The sequence below is a fragment of the Hylobates moloch genome, unplaced genomic scaffold, assembly GCF_009828535.3.
Source record: "Hylobates moloch isolate HMO894 unplaced genomic scaffold, HMol_V3 SCAFFOLD_1, whole genome shotgun sequence".
In the NCBI taxonomy this organism is placed as follows: Eukaryota; Metazoa; Chordata; class Mammalia; order Primates; family Hylobatidae; genus Hylobates; species Hylobates moloch.
Window position 1 is genome coordinate 46,136,511 of NW_026652276.1, and position 10,520 is coordinate 46,147,030.

Below are 10,520 nucleotides of genomic sequence, written 5' to 3' on the forward strand. Positions count from 1 at the left end.
GTAGCAAACTGGGTTCTCCACTTAGAGGGTAGGTTCAGGTCCTAAGGAAGACTCCCAAGAAGAGTCAGAAAATAGGTCTTTGGTAGGCACTGAAGTTTGGTAACTAGTCGCAGGCAGCTGGGACGAATTTTGCGGCTTCTTTCTCCCTGGTCTCTCGATATTCACACCTCTCGAACTGACCTCTCTGGAGGTGGGAAGGAGTGCACAGAGCAGGAGTTCCAGCCCCGCGCGCCTCCCCTGCAGCGCCGCCCCCTCCGCCCCTCCCTCTCGGCAGCCCGGGTGCGCCCCACCTGCGCCGCCACGCCGCCGCGCCTCCCCGCCCCGCCTCGGGCCAGCCAGGCGCCGCACCCTCTCACCGCCGGGCCCCGCCCCGCACACGCGCCCCCGGCCGGTGCCCCGCCCCTCCCCTCACGTGACAGACCCACCCTCCGCACGCGCTCCGATTGGCTCTCCCGACCTAGGGGGAGGGATCTGGCGAACGGCGATGTCCCAGACGCGGCTGCAGTTTTCAAACCGCAACTGCAAGCTACGGTAGTCCTCTCCGCTGCTGTCGCCGGGAGTCACTTCACGAGAAGCCAGGTCACAACCGTCGGCCCTTGTCTGGAAAAGTAAAAGTGGGTCCTGCCACGTTCGGCGCTCCCTGGCACCTCGCCCGGCTTGAGCTAGAGAACTCGTCCTGTGGCTGCCCCCGGCGTGGGGCGGGACAGCGGCCCCCTGGAGGGGGCAGTCCCGGGAGAACCTGCGGCGGCCGGAGCGGTTAGTGTCCTGCGGGATTGGCGGGTTGGCTCAGGGCTGCGATGGAACCAGCCGCCTCGGTACAGAGACCTCATACGTGAGGAAGGAGGACCCGAGGAGAGTTTAGGCGGTACGGTCGGGCTGAGAGGGGCTCGGACTCCGCCGCCCCTCAGATGGCTGATTGCTGCTGGCGCCTCTCCGCTTTGCGGCTGGAGTCCAGGTTCCCTGGGGTTCCGCGCGGGGGGCGGCCGGCGGTCCTCCCACCACCCTTCTCAGTCCAGGGCGCGTGTCTGTGTCTGTGCGTGTCCGTGTGTCCCCGTGCGCCCTCCATCCGGCCGGCCCCGGCTCTCCCCAGGTCGCGCCAGGCAGGGCCCCTTTCGCGGCGGGCCCGCGCGGGTCCCTTCCACAGCAAGGCCACGCGGTCCCCCTAGCCTCTCCCGAGTCCCAGCTGCGGCGTGGGCGCTTTCCTATCGGGACTCGTGGACGCGTCCTGCTCCCAGCTGCCTTTCGTCTAGAGAAAGTTCATGTTCATCTTGTGGGACGTGTTCAGTTACTGCTTGGGAACAGTGTTTTAAAACCAGCGAGAAAGCAAGACGGGCTACAGCTGTTTCCGTGATTATCAGCGATCTGATTTTTACTTTGATGCCTTGTAACCCATTTAGTGTGCACGACTCATCCTCAAACTATACGACTACTGGATGCCAACGATTTTTGACATTTACCCAGGCTCTTTGTTTTATTGTAGGCAAAAGCGTTTCATTTGAATTTCCTCCGAGGGAGAAGTACAGACAAAGTTGAAAGAGGCTTTATAGCAGCTGGTAGCTGGCATTAGTTTCTGTCTGGACTAGAGGCACTCTGACATCAGTTTGGAAATTGGAATTAAGAAACAAAATACGTTTTTAAAACCGTAATACTTAATCAGATTTCACTAATATTTAAACACATGAGGACTGTGTATCACATTCACCGATTGTTTTGTCGACGTAATGTTTACATCTGTGGTGCTAATGATAAGCAGAACCTTGCCAGGGACGTTTGACGTGGTGTGGCCACTTTACGTTTTCAAGTCTATGAGAATGCCTGCGCGGAGACAGCATAGCTCTGTAGAAATGAGTGGCAGCGTATGTAACCCGGCATTTTGAACCCAGGAGCACAATTTTATTAAAGGAAAATATAATAAACCTACTTTCTCATTGATAACACTGTTTTTTAGTTTTATGGTGAACTGTTCAGAAGTAATTTTCAACAAGTGCTTATTTTATAAATATTAGACCGTGTACCCGTAGGATTGTGTATTTTTTAAGAAAACTGGTCCATAGAAGCAGTGCAAAAGTTTTAAACTCATCTCCCTCGGATCCTCCTCCTCTGAGCAGATGCTCAATTAAACTTTTTCTAGTATCTTAATAATTGGAGGTATTAATAGATGTTTTATTTTTGAGATACATATTGTACATTTTAGATCTTTTTTTCTAAAGTGGGGATCCAAAATCGAGGTGAAATATATTTGCTTACGTGGCAAGACTTTTTAAAAATAGAATTGCTGTAATTGAAGACCATCCTTTTTTGTATGTGGATAGAATGGTTGCAGTTTCTCTTGGGATCATTGATTAGTGAATTACAATTTGGTTAAGATAGAATCCGTTTTTAGGAAGTTGGAGGCTTGACTAATCGCTGTGTTAGCATGAGTAACAAATTTGAAGAAGATACAAGCATTTTTACGGCTGATGTTTCTAATCAGATAATTTTATTTTTAAGCTTGCACTGTTTTACTGCTGTTAAGTGAACGTTTTAACATGTTTTAAAGCTCTTTGATAGTTATAAGGGAGAATTTCCTTATCAAAATATTTTTGCTTTAATTTTAGAGACACAAGAAATCAAGGAATTCAGTTAATAACACTTTCACTTAATCCTTAAATTGCCTTAAAATTGCATGCATAGTATATTGTAATTCACATTTTCTGTATGTAAGATTGGCAGTGAAGAATAGTATTCTGGCCAGGCGCAGTGGCTTACACCTGTAATCCCAGCACTTTGGGAGGCCGAGACGGGCAGATCATAAGGTCAGGAGTTCGCGACGAGCCTGGCCAATATGGTGAAATCCTGTGTCTACTAAAAATACAAAAATTAGCCGGGCATTGTGGCGCGCACCTGTAGTCCCAGCTACTCGGGAGGCTGAGGCAGAAGAGTTGCTTGACCCGGGAGGCGGAGGTTGCAGTGAGCCGAGATCGCGCCACTGCACTCCAGCCTGGGCGACAGAGCGAGACTCTGTCTCAAAGAAAAAAAAAAGAATAGTATTCCTAGGCTTACTACTTTTAAAGGATACTGATTGATTCTTCTTTTTATAAAGAAATCTTTTGCACTGTATGGATATTTGTTTTGTCAGAAACATTAGCAATCATTTATTTACTACCTTTCCACTTAGGCAAACTTCAAATGTCAGTTGCTTTAGTTTTTCATAATATTGATGACAAAATTCAGTGATTTTATGTTTTAAGTACTGTAGTTTGTATTCTATGCTGGACTGTTATCAAAGGCTATTTCTTTGAATATTTCAATTAAGAAATGTTCTTATAAAGTTACAAGCACGTATTTTTATCTAAATATGTTGTAATGTTGCAATTTTCAAGGCATACTTTATTAAAAGTTTTTTATTATCCTTTTTCCAGAACATTTAACCTCAAACTTCAGTGCCATTTAAAACATGTATATTAGTTTCTTTTAATATTTATATGTATTATATTTTGGTTCATCCCTGACCCTTTGCAGTTACTCCAAAAGAGGGTGTAGTGATACTGTAAGCATTGAAAAATTTTAACAGTGAGATGGTAATTTCCTCTTCAATCCTTAAAGGATCAGATTCCATTTTGCATTGTAGTAGTTACTGAATAAATAGTACTTAAGTGGTGCTATTAAGTAAACAGTATTTTACAACAGAAACCCAATTTTCCATCTTGTGAGTGACAAGCACCATGCATTTGTTGCCCACCCTGGAATCCCCCACTCTACTTCCGTTTTTCAACCTCTTATCCTGGTTCACAATTACAGGGTTTAATTCTTTTTCTGGAGGTGGGGAGACACAGCATTAGGCCTTAGGGTCTTGGCACAGAATCAGGCCTAGGAGTCATTGCCTGACACTTCAGCCCTTGGATAGTATATACTGGAATGGTTGGATTAGAGTTAGTTTAGCTGACTTCCTATTGTGATTTTTAGAGGATTACATTTATGAATTATATTTTCTGTTCAAAATATTTTAAAAAACAAAACCTGTTAGCAGAATACATATGAGGAATATAATCTCTTCCTCGAAATTGATAATCATCATCATTTCCATCTTGATACCAATACTTCTAATCAGTGACTAATTAAAAATGAATACTTCTGCCACACCAGGAGAAAGTTCTTCCTTTACTTTTGATGGACGCTAAATCTCTTTTTCAGTTTCCTAGGGAAAGCTTGCTAGCAGCAAATGCCTTAAATGCCTATGTAGAAAGGAGTTGCTTCCCTTACAATCTTCAGGCTTACTTTGCTTCCTATTGCCTTTCCAATTTACTTCGTGAAGATCTAGACTTATCAGTGATAAATCTTGATAGGACACTTACCTGAATTTCCTGATTTTTGGAGGCTCTTAAAAGAGTGATGTTCTTAACTGCAGTAGGTATTTGTATTAGTAGCTTCTATTAAAAACAAGTAGCCACCTTGTCTGGAAACAGTGGTAAAAACAAAAGGTCTGCTGGCATTACATTATAGTATATGACAAAATAATTTTATCTGTGTTTCCAGACTTTGTGGCTACCTGTTTAGAACTGACATTTTGTAAGTGCAATTTAAAATAGTTACTTTATTTGTCCAAATACTGAATTAAGCAGAGACTAGCTGCATTCAGAGCTCCAGTACTGTAAATTCAAGATGGATCTCAAGTTCTCTTAACCCCTTGAAGACATGAGATGTACCTACAAATTCTTTTTGCTGTATCTCATAATTCTTACAATTCAGTTCATCAAACATTTTTAAAATTCCTACCGGATGGCAGATACCATGCTGGTTGCTTAGGCACAAAAGTAAAAGGATGCTGCCCTTTAAACACTAAACAGAATTGCAGTGTAACATGTTACATTTTGAGGTAAAGAAGTATGCCAAGGGTCCTCTTATTTGAAGCATAAAGGAGAAGCCTTTAAATCAACCTGTGGTTTTTAGGCAAAGCTTCCTGGGGGAGAGGCCATTCTGTGTTGAGTATGAAGGATGTGTAAGAAAAGTTAGCCATTTAAGGAAAGTAGAAAGGCTTTTTCAGGCAAAGAAATATAATAAAGATGTGGTGGCAAAATATGAAATATGAGTGCGGCAGGAAATGTAGCTGGTGTATACTTGGCCTCAGAGGCCTTTATGTATCATGCTGTAAGTACTTGAAAGCTTGTAGATACTGGGGAGCTAATGAAGGAATCAAAACAGACAATTTGATTTTCTAAATGTCTTTATTATTGTATATTCTATTTTTTAAAAACTTTCTTATTTGATAATTTTGAAATAAATATCATGATAAATGCTTTTTAAAATAGAGCTAGAGGTTTATAGAGATAGTCTTGCTTTTGTTCACATCACACTTGCTTTCTGCATTCAAGTAAGTGAAGGCCCAGATCAAGCCTAACATTTCCTTCTTTTCCTTCCTTCACTGATCTACTTCCAAATTCTTTTGGTAATTATTATAATGAGAATTAATGAAAAAAATCTTTGAAAATAAGTGAGATACCATTATTTTTAGTAGTACTGTGTGATTAAAAGCTTAATTGTGTCTTACCTCCTATTACACTTTTTATAGGATCTAATCGTGCCTACAATCGTGTATACACATGCATATAAATTTACTTACCAGGTCCCTTAAGATTTTTTTTAACTGGTGTAACCTAATAAAATGTTATGAAATGAATATCAAATGGAGTGAGACATATAGGTAACTTAGAATCGGTAATATGAAATGTGGTAGAAGACAAGAAAAGGGCTGGGAATTGTTGCAGTTAAAGAGAATTTGGTGGGAAATTTAGGAAGATACAAGAAGGAGCGACAGAGAGCTGACTGATAACCTACATGTACCTTATATGAAGGGCAACCAGATGTTTGTGGAGGGCTTGGTGGACAAAGATGACATTCATGCTCCACTATATGCAAAATTGGCCAAAGGAGAGGAAATGGAAAAATATCTTGGCTCTGACAATTGGTTCAGATGCAGTAAATAAAAGGAAAATGAACTTAAGAAATGCTTAATGGATGCCTAAAGCAGCTTGTGATGTAGGTATATTTCCAATAAATAGATGAACTTATGAGGAAATTGGTACCCGTATTGATCTTTCAGAACAATGGGAAAAAATCAGTGAAACTGAGCGCTATCAGAACTAAGAAGATACACCAATAGTTAAAACAGAAAACAAAAATACTTTTAAGAATTAAGTTTAGACTAAGTTGGGATGAGAATTTTGTACATGGAAACGGTGCAGCTATTCAACAATGGCAGGGAACTGCAGGGAGTGTATTTTTGGGTAGAATGTTAATTTTATTTTGTGGAACAGTAACGATATGCCCTTGTGACTTGCACTGTACCTGTGTCAGTGGACATGAGTTCAGCATAGTTTAATTTTTAATCCTTGCAGCACTGGAAGATCAATTCTTTTATCATCCATACTTTAGAGGCAGCAGAATCGAAGCTTTCTTCACGAGTAAACGGGAATGCGAAGTAAATCGCAACAAAATTCCATTTCACCTTCATCACACTAGAATAGCCAAAATTAAAAGTCTGAATTGGGCAAGTATTGTCAAAGTAGTGATAAACCGTCCCATCCAGTGCTACTGGGAGTGTAAACTGGGGGTGGAGAGAAGGGGCTGTGTCTAATATGTTTTATTTATTTTTAATTTAAATGAAATATGACCAAGTAACAAGATTGGAAAGTAAATGTTTGTATATGGTGTTCCTTGTCTTACATTTGAAATATTACATGTTTTGTTTTCCTTTTAAATAACTGTGTTGCCACAGATCAGGTGACTTAACAGAAGTATATTTTCTCAACAATTCTGGAGGCTAGAAATCTGGGGTCAGGGTGTCTGCGGGGTTGGTTTCTTCTGAGGCCTGCCCTCTTGGCTTGTAGATGGCTGCCTTCTCCTAGTGTGTTCACATAGTCTTTCCTCTGTGTGTCTCCTAATTGGCCCACTTTAATGACCTCATTTTAACTTAATCACCTTTTTAAAGGCCCTGTCTCCAAAGACAGTCACATTATGAGATACAGGGGTTAGGGTTTTTCAACTTAGGAATTTGGGGGAGGACACAATTCAGCCCATAACAATAGCAAAGTTAAATAATTTAATTAAGCTCTCCTAGCTAGTATGATGGATGAATGGAATTCAGACCCAGGTGTCTTTCAGTCTAAAGGTTATTCTCAGAATGCTACACTATGACCCTTTGACTCCTAGAGATGTACCCCAAAACTAGTTAGAGCTTTGTTTCCCCAAAGACTACAAGATGTAGAGAAAACAATTTTACTATCTAGTTATGTGAAAGCTGTAATTTTAATTTAATTTAATTTTTTGAGACAAGGTCTCCATCTGTCGCCCAGGCTGAACTGCAGTGACGCATTCATAATTTGAGAATAACACCAAGAAGAGAAAATGCAGAAAGTGAAAACACTGAACTCTAATGACACTGCTTTTTGGCTAAGTAGACTATAGTTGGCATTTGAATTTAAGAAGATAAAGAACAGTACATATAAGCAGAAAATAGGAAAAAAAGGTGTCAGAGAAGTAACAAATGCTTAGCAGGTTACTACAGGAGGGTGCTAAAAGAATAATACTTGATATTAAGTAGGCATAGCAATAAGTCATAAGTGTCTTGAAATATAGTATCTGTTATTGTTTTATGAATGCAATTAACATAATAGTTTTGATAACACTGAATGCATATAAACATCACAAATTTCCAGATATATATATGAGCTTCAGATACAGAACTTCGGAATAAAGCTTTATGTATAGGTTAGTCGCTCTTCCAACAAAATTATTGAGCACTTCATACGTAGCAGGCTCTGTGCTAGGTGCTGTCAAAAGAGGGACTCTTAAGACCTTTCAGAGTTTCTGAGTTTAGTACTGAAACATAGCCAATCCATGGAAAAAGTTCTATTTCTTGTAGTCCTTCACGTCAGTAATATAACTCACAATATGTGCATTTACCACCAAATTTCTTTAGTCATGTGAAAATAAGTTTAAAATGAATAATTATTATCTTGTTGTATTAATTACCTATTAATGTGAAACCTATAACTTTATTTATTTATTTATTTATTTATTTATTTATTTATTTATTTATTTATTTATTGAGATAAGGTCTCGCTTTATTGCCCAAACTGAACTGCAGTAGCACATTCATAGCTTACTACAACTTCAGACTTCTGGGCTCAAGTGATGCTTCTGCCTCAGCCTCCCAAGCAGCTGGGACTACAGGTGCGAGCCACTACACCCAGTTAATTTTTAAATTTTTTCATAGAGATGGGATCTCGCTATGTTGCCAGGACTGATCTATGGCAACCCTGGCCTCAAGTAATCCCCCTGCCTCAGCCTCCCAAAGTGCTGGGATTACAGGCGTGTGCCACCATGTCCAGCTGAAACCTCTATAACTTTAAAGAATGGAGTTTTATGATGAAACTAAGTGATTGTTTGCATTATCATTTTATCATAACTATTTAAAAAAAAAAATTGAGAGGATTTTAACAGTAGTTCTATTCTGAAATGAAGTCGGTAACTTCGTTCAGGTGCCATATTGTTACTGGTTTATGTGTGTGCTTTTTGTTTTTTCCTCCTTGTGGGTAGAATGTGCTCTTTAAATCTTTTTTTTTTTTAGTTGTATTTTATAGCTATATTTGGAGCTGTGTAATGTAATGCACATCCTGCCCGAGATAACATCTTTTCTCTGTCTTTTTTTTTTTTTTGCGTAGGTAAAAATAAGTGACTAAAGAAGCAGACCTGGGAATCATCTAACATGTCGAGGAGGAGATTTGATTGCCGAAGTATTTCAGGCCTACTAACTACAACTCCTCAAATTCCAATGAAAATGGAAAACTTTAATAATTTCTATATACTTACATCTAAAGAGCTAGGGAGGTAAGAAAACCATATGATGTGTATGCCATCTAAATTCAAATTTTGGATTTGTGTTTTTATAATTCTATAAAACTCACTTGGGATCATTATTTAACAAGGATTAGGAAGGAAAGTTGTCATCTCTGTTGCTATTACCTAGGGTCTAGTCTTAACTGACTTGAAAATCAGATCTGTGGAGGGTTTAGTGAACTTACATCATACATCCTACCTAGCCTCAGAGCCTCTGATAGGAGGTCTCTGTCCTTATGTGAGGCTGTGCATGGGAAGAGGCAGCTCAGCATAGTGGACTGCCGAGTTCAAGTCTGGACTCCACCAGTTACTAGGTGTGTGACTTCAACTAAATAACTGTACCTCTTTTTTAAATTTTTATTTGTGGCGGGGTCTCACTCTGTTGCTCAAGCTGGAGTGCAGTGACATGAACTTGGCTCACTGCAACCTCTCCTGTCTCCTGAGCTCAAGGGATCTCCCACCTCAGCCTCCTAAGCAGCTGGGACTACAGGCACACACCACCACACTGGGCTGGTTTTGTGTAGAGACAGGGTTTCGCCATGTTGCCCAGGCTGGTCTCCAACTCCTGGGTTCAAGCAATCCTCTGGCCGTGGCCTCCCAAAGTGCTGAGATAACTGGTGTGAGCCCCTGCGCCCTGCCTACTGTACCTCTTAGTGCTGTCGTTTCCTCATCTGAAAAGTAGGGGTGAAGATAATTGTGTCTATCTTATATGGTTGTTATGAGGATTAAGTTAGTTAATATTTGTAAAGTGCCTAGTACAGTGCTCTGTAAGTTTTTGTTAAATGAAATATTTTTTTAAATTCCTAGGATATTGTGCTTGGCTTAAAAAAAAAAAGAAGAAGAAGAAGAAAGAGGGAGATTCTCCCCCTCTCCTAAGTTGAACAAAAAGAATGAATTCATATTTCATAGTCTGATTCTATGTCACAACAAATGAGTGTTTTATAAGTAAAAGCCTTTACAAATTGTTTTCCCTTGACCAGTGTATAAACTCTGTACGGCCAAGGAGTGACATGATATTATGAAACTATTCTGTACTACCATTTTAATATATGAAAAGTTATAAAAGATATACCAAGTTATTTAAGTTATATATTCAGCATCTTTTGAGCTTTAAATTAAAGGTGCTTAATGAAGGGTTGGAAGATGGCAGTCATTATGTATTTTCAGTTTGATTTTAGTTCTGGAGGTAAATGTTTTGTCATATGTTAAATGGTTTACTAGGTCCATATTTGTGTTGATAAATGTGCAACAAAACAGCGTTATTGATTTTTATCTTTGAAAATCTCCATGTGAAAAGAAAAGTTGACTGAATCATGAAAAGTAATTTCGTTCTTGGTGGCCTTTTACCTTACGGGCAGAGGCAAGCCCTGGCTTTTTCACGTTGCAGATGTTGGATGCAGCCTTTCTTTTGCAAAATAAGAATTATAATATCTGGCCAGGCGTGGCGACTCATGCCTGTAATCCCAGCACTTTGGGAGGCCGAGGCGGGTGGGTCATGAGGTCAGGAGTTCGAGACCAGCCTGGCCAACATAATGAAACCCTGTCTCTACTAAAAATACAGAATTAGCCAGGCATGGTGGCATGTGCCTGTAGTCCCAGCTACTCAGGAGGCTGAGGCAGGAGAATCACTTGAACCCGGCAGG

The 10,520-nt window shown here is 40.4% G+C and overlaps 1 protein-coding gene across 1 annotated transcript in view; it reads left to right on the forward strand.

The window, feature by feature from the left end:
* Positions 1–488: 488 nt before the first annotated feature.
* STK17B (serine/threonine kinase 17b) overlaps positions 489–10,520 on the forward strand; it is a 35,333-nt gene continuing 25,301 nt past the window's right edge. Inside the window, exons 1-2 of the mRNA XM_032755098.2 lie at positions 489–756; positions 8,703–8,868. Coding sequence (XP_032610989.1) covers positions 8,747–8,868 — 122 coding nt within the window. The 5' untranslated portion in view covers positions 489–756; positions 8,703–8,746. The remainder of the gene's footprint in view (positions 757–8,702; positions 8,869–10,520) is intronic.